The sequence below is a fragment of the Echeneis naucrates genome, chromosome 19 (genome assembly GCF_900963305.1).
Source record: "Echeneis naucrates chromosome 19, fEcheNa1.1, whole genome shotgun sequence".
Lineage (NCBI taxonomy): Eukaryota > Metazoa > Chordata > Actinopteri > Carangiformes > Echeneidae > Echeneis > Echeneis naucrates.
The window spans coordinates 3703705-3725816 of NC_042529.1; the positions used below are offsets into that span (position 1 = coordinate 3703705).

At 41.5% G+C, this 22112-nt stretch overlaps 1 protein-coding gene across 1 annotated transcript in view; it reads right to left on the minus strand.

The window, feature by feature from the left end:
* The window catches only part of cox10 (cytochrome c oxidase assembly factor heme A:farnesyltransferase COX10), a 29393-nt gene continuing 7281 nt past the window's right edge, over positions 1-22112 (minus strand). The window contains exons 5-7 of the mRNA XM_029527526.1: positions 7013-7083; positions 3465-3697; positions 1-919 (exon numbers count right to left, since the gene is read on the minus strand). Coding sequence (XP_029383386.1) covers positions 486-919; positions 3465-3697; positions 7013-7083 — 738 coding nt within the window. The 3' untranslated portion in view covers positions 1-485. The remainder of the gene's footprint in view (positions 920-3464; positions 3698-7012; positions 7084-22112) is intronic.

Genomic DNA, 22112 nt, shown 5'->3' on the forward strand with positions numbered 1-22112 from the left:
TGCCTCAGAATAACTTTACATTTGTCCAGTTTTTTTTATATTCTCTCTTATTGGAAACCAAACCCAGATTTTTTTGATTACATGGTGATTTCAGGTCCGCCTTCTATACAATGCACGGGGTGCAGTGTGAATCCAAGGAGGCAACTTTGAACTGTACAGGATGGTTCAACATCAGTCGTGTACGACACAGAAGGGAACCGGAGTGTTCCTGTGTAAATAAATACAGAATATATACAGTCCACACATACTGAGACCATTAAAACGTGATGTGATAATCCCACATGTTTTCTGTAAATCAGCTGTTTCGATTTAAATCATTTCCAGCTCATTTCCTGATCTGCAGTGAGAGCTGCTGCTTTGAATTAAACTCACAGGTAAAATAATGTCTCCATCACCCAGCCCCCGCCCCACACGATGGGTGGTCAGGGGAAACACCGAGCAAGCATCTCCATTAAAATGAGGTGTCTGGGCAATTATGGAACTCGTTAGCTCTGCAGCGCGACGGGTAAAGATGGAGCTGCAGACAGAGCCGTGTCCGTCTGGTCGCTGCGAGGCTTCTTGCAAGTGAGCGCCAGCAGCAGCAGCATGGGCAGGTGCCACAGGCTGCAGAAGAACAACTTGCGGGCGCTGCTGCGGTCGCCCTTGTGATAGAAGCGGAAGGCCAGGTAGCTGATGTACAAATTGATGGGCAACGAGACGATGGGGAAAGTCCAGGTGGTGACGTCCAGCGCGGGCGCTAAAGTCGATAGGCCGATCAGAGCCAAGCTGTGGCGCAGGGCCACCCGCTTGCACATGCCAGGGTGGGTGACGGACATCATGCGGTAGCCTCCGCGGGAGTAGTCTTCCCTCAAGTTCCAGCTGAGGGCGTTGAAGTGGGGGAACTGCCAGCAATACAGCAAACCACCCAGCAACAGAGCCCCTGGGGGGGGGGGAGATAAAAAGAATGAGGGGCAAATTAATTTGGTTTGATTATTTTAATAAATTACAACACGTGCTACAGTATCAGGACAGAAGTGCTCAGAATTACAGTAACAGACTTCTTATCAAAAATATCCAAAGCTGCACATCAAAATTTTGACCCACTCCTGATCAGAAACAACTCACTCTAACCCAAAACACTGTGCAGTATCAACAAACCAGCAGCGTCTTCACAGATACTTTTCCCCAGCTAACGTTTTCTGATTTGTCAAGATGTCCAGTCTCTCTTTTTGCGCCTTCTTTTCCTCCTCCTGTTTGTTGCTCTCCATCTGCGGTGCCGGTCGTCCTTGGTTTTCCTGATGTACTTTATTCCCCTCCTCCAGCTGTTTTTCTCTCTGCTGCTGGGTCTGTTCATTCTTACTTCTAGAGACATTCAGTCTCTTTTAACATTGTACTTTTCCTCCTGCAACGGCTGCTTGATTTGAGTGTTCTTTGCTAGTTTTTTTTCCTGTTGCTAAAAGTTGAAACAATACTCGTGTGCTGCTAGACCGAACCCTGATGGTTAAAACTTTAACACAAAAGATAAACGGCTGCTTTATACAATATCTGAGTTTTAGTGAAGCAGAGAAACACAGAAGGCGACTACAGTCCCCAGAGTGCATTCCAGCGAGATAAATTCATTTGCACATATGCCACTACGCCAAGCTTGACGACTGAACTATTGCAATTAAATATCTAAATATAGCAGCTTTAATGACACGATTTGTACAATTCCATCGGAAAAGTAGGTCATATGGCAAAGTCAGATCGTCCTCAATATTAAGATCGATCATTGCAGCCAGAAATTCACCATCTCTCTGACTGAATCACAAGTTGCAGGCTGAAGTAAATGGTTTTTCCAACATAACCATCTGTTAAATGAACTGCTCATGTCAAGTAAAATCTAAAGCTACGCTGTAAGGTGGAGTTTTAATTGATTCACATTTTGAATTCCCCAGATCTGCAGTGTTTCCTTATGATGGAGCTGTCTAGGTTAATAATTATATATTTTAATATTCAAATCAAATCGAATGTTAATGGCTGTGAGAAAATCAGCCGGCTTCCTTGGAGACTGACAACCTTGGTGTCCCTTACCACGTCTAGGAAGAAAAATATTGTCCATGCATTTTTGTCAAACCTGAGTTTTCAAAGAGACCGCCCCCCAAAAAAATGGGCCCATATAGAGGAAATACTGAGTTGCCATAGAATCAATTGCCCACTTGAAATAAACAGCAGAACTAAAAACCAAGTAAACTCATTAAACATAATGCTGAAAGAGCTCACTAAATATCTGCAGCATAAACACGAACTTGTATGAGCACTTCTCTCTGAGTTACAGCAGCAACATGATGAAACACATCTCGCACAGTTGTCATAACAGATCACTTAATGTGTCCACCAAACAAGCTGGATAAGCCTGTTTCTTTGCTGACTTAACATAACATTCATTTGGCAGATGCTTTTGTCCAAAGCCACTTATAATAAGTGTATTCAAACTCCACAGGCACTGAGAACAAGGACAGCCGACAGTACTACAGGGATTCTGGGCCAATGGTAAATAAAGCTTTATTTAGTGTGATGTCAGGCCTGGATAGAGACGTCCTGGTGCACTCACACAACAAGCTGCTGTTGAAAACAGCAACGTGACTTTAGCTGCTACAAATGTTTTCATTATTGATTAACTGTCTCACCAACAGCCCAAACCCAAAACGTATTCAATTTCTGTCAAATCAAGTAAACGCAGTATTGACCTTTTGAAGAAAAACTGAAATAAGCTCATGTTTTCCTTATTTTTGCTTAAAGAACGATATGAACAATATGTTAATTAACAACACTAATACAAATTCATTTTAAGATGCAAATTGTTAAATATGAGAGACTGTAAATTATAGGTAGAATATATAAATCATCCTCACCCTAACGCCTGGATTGAGACGGGGATTAAGGCTTGAATAAGGTGACACTTTTATTAACATTTGAAATTGAATATGAATAAATGTCTCCATCCAAAAACAAAAAAATTGCCAATCTATCATGCCAAAGGTGTCTGCATTAAATTCACATATTGCAGTTTCTCTTTGTCCTTCAAAGTGTGGGCACACAGGAAATAGCACCTGTGTTCAGTTCACAATGACATGCTGCGTTTTCATCTCACATTTGAAAGGTGAGGACAGCAATACCTTCAACAGATTCTAACACTGCTGATTTACCTGAATATGGATATCTGCATGCACCTAGGTCTGAAATTTATTATTCTATTATAAACCGTTTTAATGTTAATAATCTATCATTTAGTTTCATCAAATGTCAATGGAAAACTCATTTCATCATCCTGAAATACAAACTGAGAAAAGCAGCAAATCCACCCAGTAGAGGAGCTGGATAAACTTGTTAAAGATGCCCCTCATTTGAATCTTTTTCTCTCGACCAGCTTCTTGTTTCAACTTCAGCATGTACACACGTGCGTGAATCCCCTAAAACCCTTATCCGAGCTGAGTGAGTCGTACCTGGATCCAGACATCCTGTGGCCGCCGTCCAGCCCATGACAGGAGGTATTGCACCCACAACTGCACCCACCCAGGTGTTGGTGATGCTGAGCCTCTTGAGTGGTGTGTAGCAACAGGTGTAGAGAAAGATGTTGAGGCCGCCCAAGAAGCCCGTTATAGGATTGACAGCCAGCGTGAGCAGAGCTACTCCAGGAACCCCACAGGCCAGAGCAAAGGACACAGCATGGAGTGGACTGATGAAAGGAAAGCAAAGACTTAAGTTAGTTTAATCAGCAAGACCAAAAAAAAAAAACAACAAAAAAAACATTTGCAACAAAAGCTAATTTACAAGATGAGTTTCCTTTTGATAAAAGGCAAGTTACAATAGACAGATTCAGGCACAGACAAAAGCCCATCACGGCAGTGGAGATTATGAAATGACAAAGCTTTGTTGGCTTGTGCAGACACAAGATCGGACATTGATAACCAAACATGCCCAGCTCATACCTATGGGGGGCCACACACTGACAGTCTGCAGCCGAGCATGGCTGAGTCTCAAAACGGGAGGCTTCCAAAAAGCTCATCTGATAAGAGTTTGTCAGGGATAAAAAGGAGCCCTGCAAGCGTGTGCACACGGCAGAGATCAAAACTAGCTGCAGAAAACCACAGTGGCTCAGGCTTTTAGCCGGATGAAGATTTCCTCCTTCTCCTCCTCCCCTCATCTTTTATTGAAAGCAGTGATGGCAAGGTCTGGTTCAAATTCACCAGTAAATGCTCCATAAATTAGAGAGTGGGCAGATTAAAATCTTGACCAAATGCAGGCCTTTTCTTCAAAAAGCAAACAGGGCTTTTATTTTGGTGGTGCGGCAGAGCAGGGCGCATTAATGTGATTAGTGGTGTTATGTCTGTTTTATGTGGGCTGAGGTGGGGCCGTGCAGGATGCCTATGGGCTGTTGACAGTCTTGACTGTGGGCTGGCTCAGCAGGGGTCAGTGGAGGGAATGCGTCACATGGCCTGAGGTGGGTTTACTGTCCTCCACTTACAGTCTGACACGGCCGCAGGCATAGCATCAGGTGGGTAAAGTCAATACAGAAAGCCGGGGATGTGGGCAGCTGGTTAGACCACAATCAAGGCCATGGATCCCGATGGAAAACACAAGGGAATGACTTAAAGAAACAGGAAGATTCCACTTAAAACTGAGTTACCTTTTAAATATTTGAGTGGTAAGCAACTGCAGAGAAAATCTACAGTGGCATTAGAGGCTTCAACACCAGAAAACTGTGAATATATATATTTTCTTTTTTAAAAAGCCAGAAAGAAGGACATACAAATCAGTAAATACAGAGGAAAAGCCTAAAAAATAACAGAGAGCTCATTCTGTAGTCAAAACAGCAACAGAAGCACACAAAGGAAAGAAAACCAAAGAAATTGAGGGAAATTAAATTTGGACAAAGTTGGTAAACAACTTAATGCATCTATGCTAGGACGAAGCTGAATTGAATTACATATCTCCTTCACAACACAGTTTACTTTCCTTTTTGTCTTTACAGACATTAAAAAGAGGATACCTGAATTAGTCACAATTCTAGTCATGAAGAAACAAAGAAGCTGAGCCTTTAAGTTTATTTCCCACCTTAAAAAAGTAGCTTGGAAAGGTTTTGTAAAGCAAATTCCTCTCATGATATGGGGTTGAAAGCAGTTAATGCACCTGGACTTTGAAAATTATTTTACTGAAAACAATAGACGGAGGTATGATGACCTGAACACTAACCAACCCGAGGCTAACTTGGTTAACTCTCTTCGCATCCAAATCACACACAACTTCAACACAAAAAAAAAAAAAAAATAAATAAAAATGCGGTGCAAGTATTCACCTTTCAAAGACTAAAGCTAATCCTCTGGGCTCCTTCTCTTACCAAGCTGAAAGCTATTTAGCATCACCACAGATGGAAACCTCACATTCAGCAAGACCACAACAAAGGATGGAGGATCAGGGTTCAGATCTTACAGGACAACAACAAAAGGTGGGAAAGATGATACACCATTGTAGTCATGACATAAAATGATTGCTTGCATCCTACGGAGGCAGACAAGATGTCCACAGTCAAGCAGATCTAGCAGTGGAACAGCACTTGACTTATAAAAAGCCTTATTCAGGAAACAAAATGGAAAATGTGTAAAATTTGGCCTTTTGATGAATTGTTTGACAGGAGAGTCCCGCCTCCCATCTGCTCGCTGTCTCTACGCAAGATTGTACGTCTGAGTGAGAAAGAAGAGAGACGGGGAGAAACGCAGGGAGAGAAATATGACGTTTCTGTGTCTCGCAGACAGACAGACACACACCTCCTTTGTGTCAGAGACACACTAAAAGCCAGAGAGGAGAGGCTGTGTTTAGACAGTCAGAGAGCATCTTCAATCACCAGCTGAACAGCAGGAGAGTCCACGTTTAAACAGCATGTCAATGCAGAATTCCTAAAAGTGGGATGAGATAGCTCTGGGTCAAGGAACAGTCGTGATACCAACAGGCTGTTCAGTCACAAAGTGACTAGGTTGCTGGTGAAGGCAACAGATGTATTTCGATTCCTTGTCCCTGCTGCACATAAATTGGACTGTTAGTGATTGTTAGTGATTCATCCTCTTATGTCTACGAGTTTGCTTTTATTCTGCCTGACTAAATATAAAAAGGAAATTATCACAGAGCATTTCCTGGAAGAGTGAAATATATAAGAGCAAGTTCCTATTCCCAAGTACAGGGGAGGAGGACGTATGTCTGGTTTGTGTTTTTGTGGTTTATGAATCAATGCATGATGTGTGCGTGCGCCTGCTGTTGAACTGTGGCAGTCGCCCAAAAATTTGTCGGCGTGTGGCGGTGCAACCAGTTCACTGGGTACCAATGCAGAGGTTATCTCCCATCTAAGCAGTAAGAGACAGTCAGGTAAACTACACCCTAAACACAGCAGCCCCCACCTCCTCTTTCCAAACCTGGGAAAGAGCTCGCATTACACCCGACAGGTGTAACACAGAGGACAGGCACTGCTGGCATGCATTTCTCTCTTTGGCAGCTTTCCTCTCTGGCTTCCATTATATCACACACTAAGCTCTGCCCCAGTGCCATAAGAAGTCAATAAATAAAGCTGTAATAGAAATACAGTATGTGAATCAATACTGGACGAGTGCTCGGTGCTAATGTTTCATTTAGGTTTAAAACTACATTATAATATTGCAAACAAGCACCCACGGGGTGTTACGTCATGTTTCACGCCTTGAAAAATATGCCTCAGCAAAGCCTGGGCAAGGTCAGTGAGCAAGGCAACACTGGTCCAGTATGAATGGTACAAGAGGCAGCTTGGATGGCTCAGTAGCTGTCATGTAATGCTGCTGTGGTCCGTCACACTGATCCAAATTCCAGCTCATGCCGAGTTCTTGTGTTGCTCTCACTTCTCAGTCCTTTTTCGCAGTCTTTTTAAACTGAGCAACAGGGCAGATGCGGTTGCTATGCCAAGTATTTTATACAGAAGATTGTGAGAAAACAGCTGTTAAACAAGCGCAAAGACAAAAAAAGATGGTACCTGATCTGTCCTCTGACAAGTGGACGGTTCTTTGTCCGGTTCATGTTGGAATCAAAAGGCACCTCAAAGTACTGTGGAGACAAAGGAATATGAGGATTAATGAAGGAGATACACAAACAGTACAAAAGATGGATTGAGACTCAAAATAAAAATTTTATCTATTTAATTTATATCTCTATATATGTCAAGCAACAATAATTAACAAATAAATAAATAAATAAAACACATCCTGAGTCATAAAGCAGCATTTAGACATACATTTGGTTTTTGCACACTCTACTGCAGCTCAAAAGTTACAGATGTGGTTCAGAGAATTCAAATTTTCTGTTTTCAATAATGTTGAGGTGCAAAGTTTGGGGTGAGATACAGTTAGCTGACAAACCAATTTTCACACAAATATAGTTGTGAAAAGAAAGAAACAGCTAGCACGCCGTTTGATGTTTGCCATGTTAACTTTCACATAGCAAGAGCAGCACCACTTTCACCATTGCTGCCTCTCTGAGTCTGTCTATGGAACATCTGGAGAGAAATGTGATTGGAGTCACTTAAAACGTGGTCGCAGCAATCTCTGAGCCAAATGCTCACCCTGCACCTTTGAGAGTAAGTGGACTGAGGTGGAAGGTGGAGGCAGTGAGCTGTTGGGTGGGAGGTGGAGGTGGAGGAGGTGGCAGTGTTGGGCTGTTCTGGGATACAACTATGTGAAAAACTACTTATACTCCTGTTTTATGATCTGCTCTGGAGGAGTATGCTTCAAAGTGCTCCCATGAGATTGGCAATGTGTGACTTAAATGCAAACACATGGGGTGCTTATATGCAGGAACTAGCTAGTCTGTGTGTGTGTGTGTGTGTGCAAATGCACATAAATGTGTGCATTTTGCCTGCCCGGCATAAGAGCCTTTAACTAATGAAGAAAACAGATAAAGCACTTAAGACTTCAGAATATCAAGATCCATCCCTTATGATATATGATTCACATAAAACGTCTAATAAACAGATAATCCACTTTTCTCTTTTTAAACCCCAGTTCCCAGATTTACTGCATTCATAACATGAGAAAGCCACCATGTTATTAAAGAACCCCTGGTGGAGGGCATTGCATTTCATATTGTATAGATTTTTATTTTGGAGAACACCAGGGGGTGGGCTGAACCAGTAAGGTCTGATGTACAAGATATCTCACATTACTTGAAAGTGATTTGGAGACACGATCCAAATGCAAAGCACCACCAAAAAAAAAAAAAGATCAAACGCTGTTGAAATTTGGCCACTTTGATAAAAGCTGCACCAGGTTTGGAGTATTGAGGGGGGGTGGGGTGGGGGCATTAAACCTGTAAGAGCACTGTTACAAAATGACTGCTGAAATGCCAACCCCAAACCTCCATCTGGGTGTTTGACTTGCCGGTTTTCACATTACCTCTCACTTTGATTTACATGAGCCATTGCAGAATTTCCTCGTGATGTTGGACTACAGGTGGGTCATAGTGACATTTAGTCAAACTGTAATTGTGCAATTATTTTGCATTATTTTCTAGATAAATTTAGCCGAGTAATAAAAGAAACAGAGCATTTGAAGACATGGAGCTAATCAAGTGAATGGGGACTTGGTCTCAGACATTTGGACGCTACTGAAGGTCATTTGGCTCCAGTTACTACTGAAACTGCAGCAGCATTAAAACTCTTCATCCAACCAAAGACATTATAATTAGCAGGGTAATAATCTCTATTCATATGCTCCAAAGAAAATCTCCAGCTTGACTTTTTCATCTTAGCTTCAGTTGTCAGGGAGCACTTGCTAGTCGAGTCTGACTGGATGGGGCTCATGCACAGCTGTGTATGCGGCTGTGGGACCCCAAGGCCCAGTCTGAGGTGTTAATTCTATTTCCTGGGTCAGGAAACGCGTCAGGAGGTCAGGGGCCGCATGAGAAAGAGCTGCACTTTGTGGCTGGGCCAGAACAGAGCAGTGCTGAACCAGGCCTCAGGCAGGCCCATGGCCAAGCTCGCTGCAACACTGCTCACATAAAATGGATCCACTTAGTTTCCAAAAAACATCATCGCATATGAAAAAAAAAAAAAAAAAGTACTGACAGCACTCTGTGTATTGTTCAGCCACAGACACATATAGCACCTGTGCAGTAAATAAGACCAAAGCAAAACTTTGCAAGGAGGAAAACGAAGAGAATCTAAATAGCAAAGAGCCACACTGTTGTTGTCGTCGTCTAGGTGAACCTGTCGTGTGTTTACATGGATGATTTGATGCGAATGCCAAAGTCACTCGCTCCACCTCACTGTGCGCTTCGTGCTGTCAATTCAGTTTGTCCAGATCTGCTCTGTTTCCTCCCTCTCTGCCTTTTAAGTCAGAGTGCCTCATCTGGTTCGCATCAGTGGCTCACTCAGCCCATGTCATTATTTCCGCCCAGCACTGTTCATGTGTTACAGTGATGGCATTAGAATAACTCAGCCATTTGTGCTTTGTGTGAATGCACACGTGCTGCTACAGGTAGGTTGGGTGCATCACTTTCAATTTGATGAGTTTGTCTCTGTTTGTGGAGGCGACACCATTTTGTGGTTATGGAGCTTAAAAACATGCTCCATCTCCAGCACACCACACCTGACCAGTATTATACGTGAAGCATATATTCATGAATAATGAATGCTGAATGAAGAGAATGTTAAATTGCTTAAAATTGCAAAAACTGTTTTATTGTTTAGAGGCTCACATAATACATCTACAAAAATATTAATATATACATATATGTGCACGCGCATATACATATACAAATATACACACATATATATATATATAGTCCATATAATACAGCCCGTCCAACAAAGCCCATTATATGCCTACAGTAACAATAATACACACAGAGGTGGCAATGGCAATAAAACCGGAAGTCAAGGAGAGCCTGGCTGCTGCTCCCAATTATGGGCACACACACACACACACACTCACACACAGAAAAAACCCATAACTGTGAGGGCAATTATCTGCCACATGATGAAAACTGAAAACAGGCAAGACCAAAGTGAGAAGCAAAGTAGAGGGGGTGTCCAGCTGCCAGACCCTCCCAGCTATCAAAGACAGAACGTGATCCACTGCCAACCACCCAGGCAGAATTGATAACAGGTTGCAGACAGGCATTTCCTTTCCATCCATCTTGTGTAGAAGCTGAGGAAGATAACTGGCTTTGTGTAATGGTGATGCTACTCCATGAACTGTGTTCATTTGCTGGCTGCAAAATAAGACTTTAAGGGCAGCAGAGATTTGACTTAAGTGTGTTAAATATGTGTTTTCCCACTTATACTAGAAACACGACATTCACCTGTATAACTACATCATTAAGGAGAATGAAGAAGACTGGAAAACTGACAGCTGTATACTTTGATTGTGCACCAGTCACTCCTTGTGCTCCCCTTGGGAGAAGGGCTGCCTGAAAAACCCCCATGACAAGCACACCTCCAATCTGCCAGCAAAAGCAACACTGGGAAATGCAGCGAGGGTCGAATAGGAGTGATACAGTAACTACACTATGCATTTACTGTGTTTACTCCAGAGCCATGAGTGTGCTTAAACACAGGCACAAGAATACACACAGCTGCACAGCAGTATGGCTTTGGCTCACAGACACATCAGCTGGTCTAAACAGTGCGTCTCCTTTGCTTTGCTTTGAGGGAAACCCAGGTGCACAAGTTAAACCCAACAATAAGACACAGTCATCACTTGTCAAAATGTCAACCGTTTGCACACTGGAGAAGAACAGCAGGCTCAAACTTCCACAGGGTGGGTGTTGCTCCGATACGTGAGCCAAGTCAACTTAAAAAAAAAAAAAAAAAAAGCTCAAGAGCCCTCGAAGCCCCTTCAACGCCAACTGTGAACAGTCCCTGATCAGCCACTAGACAAACACACAGTCAAAGATTTACATAGATTAAGCTGTCCTCAGAAGTCAATTCAATGGTCCTGGCAGACATTGGCAGTGTTTTGAAGTCCAAGAAAAGAAAAGAAATGAAAAGGCATGCAACCTGACTAGTCACAACACAAAATCGCTGGTACGGCAGATTAGAATTATATCAATGAGTTTCTGTGGCAGACGTGGGACTCCTGTTCCATCTCTGAGGTGCGATTGATGTCTCTAGAGTCAAATGAATAGTCTTGGAACTATGTGAGCAATGCTGTGATTTTGCACCAGTTCCCTGAAGAACCTGTTAAACACTTCCAACATACTTATTAAACTGTTAGCATGAACCTAAGTGTGTGAAGAGTAAAAGAAGCAATAAGGGGGTAAGAACATGAAGTTAAAATGAGGATGACAAAGTGCAGAAAAGGGTGGAGGATGACTGCAGACAATGATCAGACATTGTGCACTGTAATTAGAGATGTGTGGTTCAGGGTTCTCTGGCTGGTATAAACATCATAGTCTGAGCTGGTACAGAGTGAAATTTTGAGATGGTAGACCTAACAAAGATTTATTTAGGGGTTGAATGGGAAAAAAAAAAAAGAAAACGACTGCAAACTGAATTTTGGCTTAAGTGTGTTTGGGACAGTTCAATCACTTCATTTCCTTCACTGAGAAAAGAGCAATATTTATTTCACAGCATCTGCAGTGGAGGTGAAAGAACAAACAGGAGGCACATCTGAGACTGGAATGCTGTGCATGGACAGCTGGCAGATGTTTTGGGGGTTCCTTGCCCGATGCAATGCTTTGATGTGATGAAATGGTAGCGGATCATCTGGTGTGATTAGACATGAAAAGCTAAGATTGTTTGCGCTGCTTAGTTCATTAGAGAAGAAATCAAGAAAAACATGGCAAACTAAATCAAATAACCTACAACCCAAAAGATTTTTCCGCTCTGTGTGTCTGCTCTGGGACTCGTGCATGAGAACAAATCCTTACATGTTTCTTCAGACCTTCCAGAGAAGAGGAGAGGCTGTTGAAACAAACCATACCAGAACTGCTGCTATACATTAAAGTCTCAATCCGTTCTTCCTGGGCCGGAGGCTGCAGTACTCTGTCTAACCAAAGAGTGGATCACGTCTCCCTTTCAGCTGTGTGCTGAACCCACACCTCTTCTTTCTTTCTTTATAGTGGTCTGTGTCAGGCTTTTGGCAGCAGTTCAGCTGGCACAGCTTCTCTCTTGATTAATGGTGTGAGTGTGAGACAGTGAAGTGCTAAACTGTCCTCATGTTAATCAGCCAATTAATGCTGTGCAGAGCTGCATTACCTCTGCCCTGCCGATAATCAGTACCTTTGCTTAAGATATGGGCAGGATCTGGGAAAGTTTACTGTAAGGCAGAGGCGTGCTTTACGCTCACTGCTTGGGCCATGAAGCGAAGGGAAAGAGATGTTGAACAAGAGGAGGATGACGTTTCAGACAGAGAAAAACAGAAAAGCCTAAAAAGGCAGAGAATTATCTTACTTTCTGCTACGTTCCTTCCAGCTCGTCTGATCAAAAGGAGCTGGCAGCTGCTGCTTTACTGCCATAAAAGAAAAATTTCTGGATAAATGAGTGCTGTCCATTTCTCCTCGACACAGAAAACGTCTTAAACCGCTAAGGCGGGAAGCCTGGGGGAAAATATGCCTTTTGTTTAGAAGTAATGCTATAGTTCATCATGCATGCCTTGTGTGTCACATAACATCACTGTTTTCATCATTTATGCTCTCTCATGACCAAGCCACAGTGCCTCCCAGTGTGAGGGAGGACTCCACTTACAAACCATGCCCATGATACAGGGCAGGGACTAGAAATCAGTCTAATGGAGCAACAGGTCCCCTCTTGGACAGATATACGTTTCATTACGGGTTATATTTATTTAGATTATTTATTAAAATGTGGAACCTTTGTAGCTTAAGTGAAACAGCTTAAGTTTGGAATCAAGGCTGGACATTGGGCCGTGGTGACTAAAACATTTGTTTGCATTCTACTGCAAACATATCAACTGGGCAAACAAAACAAATTCCTTTGTTGGAGGGCTGGCCAGCCATATCTCCAGTCTCAGCCTGATAAGTTAACGCTCTTACTCATGAGGGCACATCACTCCAGTTCCTGATTACCATTAACTGTGCACACACTTGAGTGCTTTCTATTCAGTCTCACATACTGTGGGAAAAAATATCAGTGAAAGCTGAATACACGGCAGTGGCCTCAGTGTGTGTGTGTGCGCATGTATGTATGCGTGTGGTCAAAAAGAAATAAACGCTCCTTTCCTCCATCAATGGGCATTTTCAAATAATCGCGAGGGTGTGACTGACATGACGGGCAGTTGGAAAGCCTCTCAACGATTCAGGTGCAGTTAAAAAAGAAGCATGTGCATGACAGTGTGCATGTTTGAGAGAACGTGCGCCCATTTTTTTTTTTTTTTTTGGGTCCACAGCTGTGTCTGACTGCAGAGGGTGTAAAGGCATGTGTTTGTCTGCTTTCTTATTGCTGTGATAGACCGGTTCCCACATGATTTCGAAGAAATGTAATGGTCAAAGGTGATAAGGAGTGGATGCACGTGAAGGCTCTCAGTGTGCTTGTGAACATGACAGCAGCCATCAGCACCTCTGGAATATTTGGATTTGCGGCAGTGACCCACAGCTAAATCCACCCCTTAATCTGGACAAGCTCATTCAACAAGGCTTTCAAATGAAGAGAGAGTGAAACAGTGATGACTCACTCACCACAGTATTACCTTATAAAGAGACTAAATTTAAATTTTAGATGAATGTCAACTATTTATTCATCTTTAAATAGGTTAAACTGCCAGGTATTCCACCACATGCCTGCCATAGAGAAAAACAGACAGCTGAGATTTTCAGTGTTCGCACTGACAACTAGATTTAAGAGGCAATTAATATTCTTCATTACAGTTTTATTTGCAACGCATCTTGTAACAATTAAAATAAATCGCTGCATTATTAGTCAACTAAATGAAACCTGATAAAGGGTGACGGCATTCATACAACCTGCTTTTCCTCCAAGGTGAAATGTCCTACAAACGAAAATTCTTGTTCGCCCTCCCTTTCTGTTCACTCACCTGCTATGTAAACTACACTTCTGATAACATATATGAAGCTCAGTTTAGTGCTGTGTAGAGGGGTTTGGTTCATTCACAAGGCTGAAAGATCATACTCTCCCTTTAATGTGATACATGTGCAAAGAATTTTCTTCTTTAATGTTTTTTGGGAAGCTTTGTCTCTTTACTCTGAAGCGAATCAAACCCACTAACAAACTGAAACATCCTACACAGCCTGACAACAACCTCCTCTTGACCCAAATAGGAAAGAACAAAGAGAGCTGAGGGTAAGAGATCTGTTCAACCATTACATTGGGTTGTTAAATAAAAAAAAAAAAACGGCATCCAACAGTTGGATTTCTTGTTTACAAACAAGAACGGGTTGCAGTTCTCCACCTATAAACTCAGTTACACACATCTCCTCGTGTGCTAACCCTCTTCTACTCAGTTTCACACTTGTGAGCGACAGGAAACAGAATAGGGAAAAACTCGATTGCTTTTACGGTGGAAGAACATTTGCTGATACACCCAGCACAAGAGAGCTGACAGTAAATGTCAAAAAGCAACAGGAGTAAATAATTTATCGTTGAGTTGGAGAAAATGGGAGGAGACTGTATGAATAGGGTAACAAAGTTCCTGTCAGAGTCTGTCCTCCTCCTCCGTCAGAGCTTTGCCCCTGAGACCCATCCCTCTTTCTGCCATGCTCTCCGTGTCTTCTCGCCTTTCTGGCTTTTCCCTCCAGTGGAAAGGCAACCAGTTAGCTCTTGGACGGTTTCGAGAAGTGAACTGTCAAGCATCTGTCCTGTGTATGTAACAGAGATGCTTCTTGTCAGGATGTGGCACTACACAGCTTCCAGTGTGTCTGGATGGGGAAAAACTACGCCCTGGGACAATGTCTCAGTGCCAAGTAGCTGATATTACTGACAGAACGCTGGACCACAATGGTAAAGCCATTCCACTCAGAAGCTAAGAAAATGCATTTTATTTAGTTTAAATCAAGGAATACAGTAGACTCAGTGATATCTGAAAGCTACAGAACCTATTCAACTATATCATGACATTTACTTCATTTTGTCTGCCTCCTTAAATCGGAGGTTAAAAGGTACATTTCTTTGTCTGCTTTCCAGCTTATTGCATAAAGCACATACCTCTTAAACAAAGAAAGCTATTTCAAAGTGGTAAAGTGCCATTAAAACTGTGGGCTGGTGAAATTGGAGGCGCTTTGCCCCACCCATCCTGTCTCCTCATGAGCAATTATTACAAGAGAAGCATACAGATATAAGAGGTCTACATGCAGGAGAGGAGAAAAGTGCAAAAGCATAATACGCGCACACAGGCATAATCCCAGCTGTCTATCATTTTCTCATATTGATTAAAGTTATGTGGGTGTATAATGAATGGGTACACTGCGGTGGTTTCTTCCTTCTAAGTGACCGTATGGGCACATTAATAGTTTCTTTTTTTTTTTCTTTTTTTTTAAGCAAACAAGTCTTGAAGGGCTTTTTGTGTGCCCATGGCTGTTGTTCCAGAGGTCTGTTGGTAGGCAGACAACACTGCAGATGAGTGCACATTTGGTCTGAATGATCACACAAAGGCTCTTTCATCCAAAAATATGTTCATGAGATAGAAAAATAAGAATGCAGTTTACTCTGAGCCGATAATTTAGGGAAGCTATAAAACAACACAGACTTAATGACAGAAGCCTTTTCAAAGCTGAGTGCAGTTACACAGCCACACTTACAGTGGATATGACACTAATGTTTGTGGGCTGACAATGAAGCTTTGTTTCTAAAAGCTGGCTTACAGGAACCTCGGTAATGAGAGAAAACAGTTATTAAACTGCACAGCATAGACGGGCAAAGTTGTGTTATTCTGTAGGCATAAACAAAGAAAGAAAACTGAGTGTGGTTTTACAATCCCTTTGTGATCCCAGGTGGGGTTAGCTAGAGACCAAAAAGCCCCATCTCATATAAAGAGTCTAGAGGGGTAGGTATAGTTGGAGGCATCAGAAGTGGAGTTTGTGTCCAAGCTGCACACTCAGAGACACACCTTGAGAGAGTAATCAACAGCTCCGATGTGACGGTCTGTCTGTCCGTCTGTCAGACTGGCTGTCCTACTGTCATATGGCTGTGGATAACTATCTGCAGTTCCTCCAGTGAAATGGAAGCAGACATGGGTCCACAAAAAAAAAATCCTTTCAGCCTGACTTCACTGTAACCAACCAGAACTGGCACATAAAAACATAATTCTATGAAATGTAAAACTTAGCCTGCCCAGAAAGAGAATATTGTTTTATCTAATCATCTAAGCTGTACCTGGAACATACACAATGAAACACACTTCTACTCTTCAATCCATATGAATTTGAATGGAGAATGCACTTCAATTATTTAACTAAGCTTCACCTCGTTAAGTGTAATTATTATGAATGTTATCAACATACGAACTGCAGGTTCACAGAGGGCAGAATAATGCAATGCTTTTGAAAACCTCAAACAACATCAAATATAGTGTTCCTGCCTGTCTTTACCACTGAACAGTCTCAGCTTGGTCACAATCATGATGATAATACAGCATTTATGAATACACCTGCTTTTAACTGAGACTATTTTCAGTACTTTCAGCCATTCGGGATATGCTGTGTGATTGCATAATGAGGACTGACAACTTTGGTGACAGTTTGGTCTGAAAGTCTGGAAATATAGTCTGCATAACAGTCATTGGAGACAAGTTAAGACCCTTTTTGAGGTAATAAAAGCTGAAAGCTCAGAAACAATTACCCAAACTGCAGAGTGGTGAGAAGTGGAAGCAGGTCTGAAATTAATGTGGTTGATAATGTGATGTATTTACAATGCTCAGCCAACACGCAGCACTTAACAGTGGAGCTAAAGGATTTCTCTCAGTAGATGAGCTGAAATGTAAACTGGTCCAGAACCTATAATTTACTTTTTTCAAACCGATTGAGATGGAGAGAGAAGAAAAATGTCCAAATCGGTCAAAGTTGTGGCAAATAAACAAAAAAGTGGCAACAGTCTCAGTTTCAGTTTGCCAACAGGAATATGACCATCTGAACACACAAATGCTAATCTGGGTTTAATTAACACTGCCACTAGCGAGCTTTAAGATAATACGTTGCTCATTCTGCAAACAGCAAGATGGGAAGCCAGATGAATTTAACCCTTCATGTGCTATATATATATATATATATATATATATATATATATATATATACACAAAAAACACAACAACATTTTTTTACTATAAAACCTTGATTTTGGGCTAAATAAATAAACCCGACTTTTAACTGAGATTTTGCATCTGTGAGACACACCCAAGGCTTAGGGAAAGCCTTGCTGCATGCTGGCACCCATTTTGTTTTCAGGCAAAGATGCCCTTGCCCCAAAAGCTTCTCGGCTGAGTTCAAATTAGCATGCAGTGTTGGCTCACGGGCAAACCATAAACAGGGCTGCTTTTGTTAATTATACACGGATCTCAGTGTTACAAAGAGTGCTCCCTACTTGCCTTCAGCTAAGTTACCTTCAGATAGAGAGGGTTAAGTAGAGTTTGCACAAAAAACATAAACATGATGTCTTTAAAAAAAAACAAACAAAAAAAAAAAACTAAGACATAGGCGGATGCCCTAAATAGATATTTATTCCTGATTTTAAACTTTAAAATTAATACTGCATTCAACCATGCAAAAACACACCATTCTCTACTTCTTCATTGTTTAGCTACCACGACAGATGTAATTTTATCAAGCATTTTTATTCCCAAGTAACTGTTTTTGTTTTTTTTCTTTATGTAATAGCACTTTATGTGAACAAAAGGTCTAAATTGCATTACAAAGAGAGCAGCAATATCAATGGGCTTAAAAGCTGTCTTAGTATCCACATGTACAATTATCGCAGCAGCAATTAGGCAAAAGAGATCAGGACAAAGAATGGACCTCTAAATAACTATTAAGTTTCAGTTCAATGGAAAACAGCAGGCCATTTCATGGAAATTGTTTTCCACTTCTATCACTGATTGCAATGCAATACTGCGGCACACATCAAAACAACTGTACCTACTCATTAGCATCACAAAAAATATTCTGCATCATAGCTAAATCACTGCTTATTCTTTCATAACACTTCCACTTCTTGTCATGATGGGTAACTTGGAGCTGCTCAACTAGACAAAGCCCATTTGAGGGTTGGCAATGTGTTGTGATATTACGAACACTGAATAGACATGCATCAGGCAATATCCAGCCCCACTCTGTTAATGCTCAGTAGTGCAAAAGCTTGATGACAGAGAGGAGAGAGAGGGCCACTTCTAAAATGAGTGCATCCTCAGAAAGCCATTATCACTGCTCACAATCTGCCTTTCTGCGACACTAATGCAATAGAGACAGTTTGTCCTCTAGACATACAGGGGCCTCTATGCTGACCGTCTCCACTCAGTGATTCGTCCAGGACGCCTCATGTAGGTGCTGACATGCCACTATCTGTATCTGGGCGGAAGCAGGTCCAGAACTGTCAAAGGAAACTGAGACATTGACAAAACCAACACAGCTAAACCGTTCAACTATAATGCTTCAAGTACGGGTAACTAAGACGGCTAATTTCAGAGAAATTCTGGCAGAAATATGCTCCTAACCTGTTGACCTTAAAAATTCCACGAGCAGGAATAAAAGCATCTTATTGCTCGAACGGCATTGACTCATCTTGCATGAGGTCAGCTGTTGCGAAATGCAGTGCGAAGTGTAGAAAGGTTCACTGGTGCCAGACAGTGCTGAGGTGGGTGGTTTCATGCCTCTGACTCAAGTCTCAATAGCGTCTGCATCTCGCCTTGTTTGGTCACTGAAGCCCATAATCACAGCGTTTTGTCAGAAACTAAAGGCTAATCAGGGTGGTGTTGAAGAAGCACTCCACCTGCCCATCAGTCAGTCATACTCATGCCCTCAGGTGAAGACAACTCTATTGTACGGAGGTGCATTTGCCCAAACAAGCCGCAGTGCTAAAAGCTACAGACAGACACTTTGCGTGTCAGTAGAAGTGCATCTCTCAAGTGTGACCCTCACAAGAGTTGACAACATGTCACGGACAGCTCTATTTTCCTCTTCTGAAGTAAAGACACCGTGTATTTGTAAAGGCCTGAGAGGATTGTATGATTTGTTAACAGACAGTGCCTTTTTTATCCTTTATGCTAGGGAGTTAGCTAACCTGGTTGAGGAAGTAAAAGGGTATTATTGATGTTGGGAATCCCCCCCCAGAAAAATAAATAAAATAATAATAAAAAAATTATTCCTGCCGACTGTAACAGTTAGAATTGCTTTTCATCACATGGGAAAATTATTACAGCTACAAGAAAACTGTCAAAAATAAATACAGAGAAAGGACTTTTTAGCCTTTTCCAATGTTTCTTTAAGTTCGCTCTGCTGCACTCATTAAATTTGATAAGGCAGGTTTTATTGTCGGTAAGCTGCAAGCAAAGGATTCACATCAGTAGAGAAGCTGTGGTGCTTAAAACTATCACCACTCAAGTATTTCATTAGACGTCTGCTTTTCCTCGCACTTTTTCTTAAATTGCCTCCATCCTCACATCCATCTACTTTACTTAGTTGCTACTGAACCTTTAACTGCTTAAACACCATCATTGGATAGCATAAAATGTTAATACTGTCAATATCTGTATTCCTGCTGACTGTTTTCAAATTTTCACTTGAATTTAACACTTTTACGGGAAGCTGAATTTTACCAGTGCTACTTTGGCACTGCGTCTCGGCACGCTGCAGCTGTGTAAATACCACAGAAAAATTCTTGGCAACACACAAGACACTAAGACAATGAATAAACTTAAACACTGATGCCAAAGTCCTCGAAAAGTGTAATCACACAAAGAAAAATAAACATTTAAATACATTTTTGGAAAATAGAATATTATTCACATCCTTGTATCTCTCTCTGCCTGGGAACAGAACTTGTTCCTGCTTCCCCTCAGGCATTACCTTGGGGGTATTTAATAGGTGGATTTACCCTTCATGATATTATCAGAGGAAAGCATCTGTCTCCCATCTGAGGCTGCAAGAGACACAGTTGTTCAGTTTGAAATGGACTGGCACCCCGTGGTTGACAAAGACAAAAGGATTTAAAGAAATTAACTATTAAACAGGGCTGTGTTGTTAAATATTCATTTTAATCCAGCACCAAAAGGGAGATACCCATCAAGCCTGACATGCCATCTTGCTGGGCAATTAAAAAGGAATTTCCACCCCATCTTGAATGCTGAACTAACAGCTTGGATGAGACCATCAAAACAAAAACTGAGAAAACTATCAATGTCAAAGATCAGCTTGCCCTTTTGTTTTAACTAAGCTCTTGGAAAACGACGTCCTAAGGGCGGCATTTGTGCCGAGGAGAGGATCATATTTGGGCTAAATCACCGATTTGGCTAAGCCTCTGATGTATCTGACCTTTCACTCCAAAAAGCCGCCACCCCACGAAAAAAAAAAAAAAAAAAAAAAAAAGGCCTAAGACATAATCCTCTGACAGCCAGAACCTTTTTGAACAGTCAATTAGAGTATCAAGCCAGTGGAACGAATATGACAAGCACTGATAAGTTAACAATTCCATCTGCCGAAACATATTTTTCAAGCTTTTCGCAAACAAGCAATCTGCCGTCCATATAAGGCTTATTTTTGAAGGTACCCACTGTAATTCATCAAATATATTTTGTTGTTAGAAAGGTGGGGGTTTGATTTGCAAGCAGAATGAAAATAAATTGCGACAAAAAGATCGCAATGTCATCATGATGAAAGTATTCTATGGAGCCTATTTGAAACCGTATCTTCTGTCTCTGCTTCGCTGTGGAGTACGGACACAAATCCAGCGGAAGGGTTTAACTGTCTTTGAAGAGCACAGTAGTTGGTGGGGCTTTGGGGGTCTTGTTACAACTAATGATCTGCTCAAAAAAAAAAAAAAAAAGGGTACCATGCTGCATCAAGTACCCCGAACGACAATGAGAGAAGTCCTCTCCTCGAAAATTGCTGTGGCAGCCTTGACTGTGGAGGCCCGGCAATTCTGCCATCGATGTAGCCAGAGGCAGACAACCACCACCTACTGTGCTGCTGATGGGCCACGATCTGCACCTTCTCCCCATCTAAAGCAGTCACATATATCCACTTTGTCGGCAAAGATCACTATGATCACATTCAACCATCTCAGAACAATGTGGAGGATATCAAATGTACACTGTGGCATAAAAATAACTCACTGACTCTCTGTAACACTACCATTGGAAATTGTACTGTCCAAGCAGAGACTCATTTGAATAGGAAATGTGTACAAAGAACAAAAAGAATTTCCTAAAACATCGTAGCACAACACAACTGAAAAAAACTGAAGAAAAACTATATTGACTGATGATTAAGAATGGGCAGTAATGGATGAACATAAGAGCTTTGGATAAGACGACTTGTCTTGGGGCCTAAATGTACACAAATGTTCACATAAAAGTTACCTGATGTGGATTTAATTAAAGCTCAGCGTCAGCTTTTACACTCCAGAGTCAGTGTTTCCTTTCAAATAAAACACACTGTAGTCCAGTTCCATAACAAAAAATGTCACTTTCCTAATACTTTCTGACACCGCTATGAAAACATTTTTTCTATGCTGTAAACTAAACCTAGCCATGAGTGATTTAAGGACTTTTTCCACACTCAGATTATTAATTTGTATTGGAACTGTTCAAAAACACCAACAGATTCATATATTATTCTTAATACGCCTCATGGGGATGTCTAATGTGTAAAATAACATGAGGGAAATTTCCAGACTTGATTTAGATCACATTCAGGTAGCAGCACACCAATCTGGACTTCTAATGATTGGACAAATGTAATGAACAAGACAACTGCCACTGCAAACAATGTGAAGACGAGATCAGAGTAAGACCAAATCTGAAACATAAGAGCAGGCTTGAAGTTGAAATAGTGTGCTTAAAATAATAAACAGTGTTGTCAATGAAACTTGACAATGCCTTTAAAGTTGAAAGCATGGGCTCAGAAGCAGAGGGTTTATATAATGGCAGTGCATTTGTAAACAGATGCAAATATCCAAC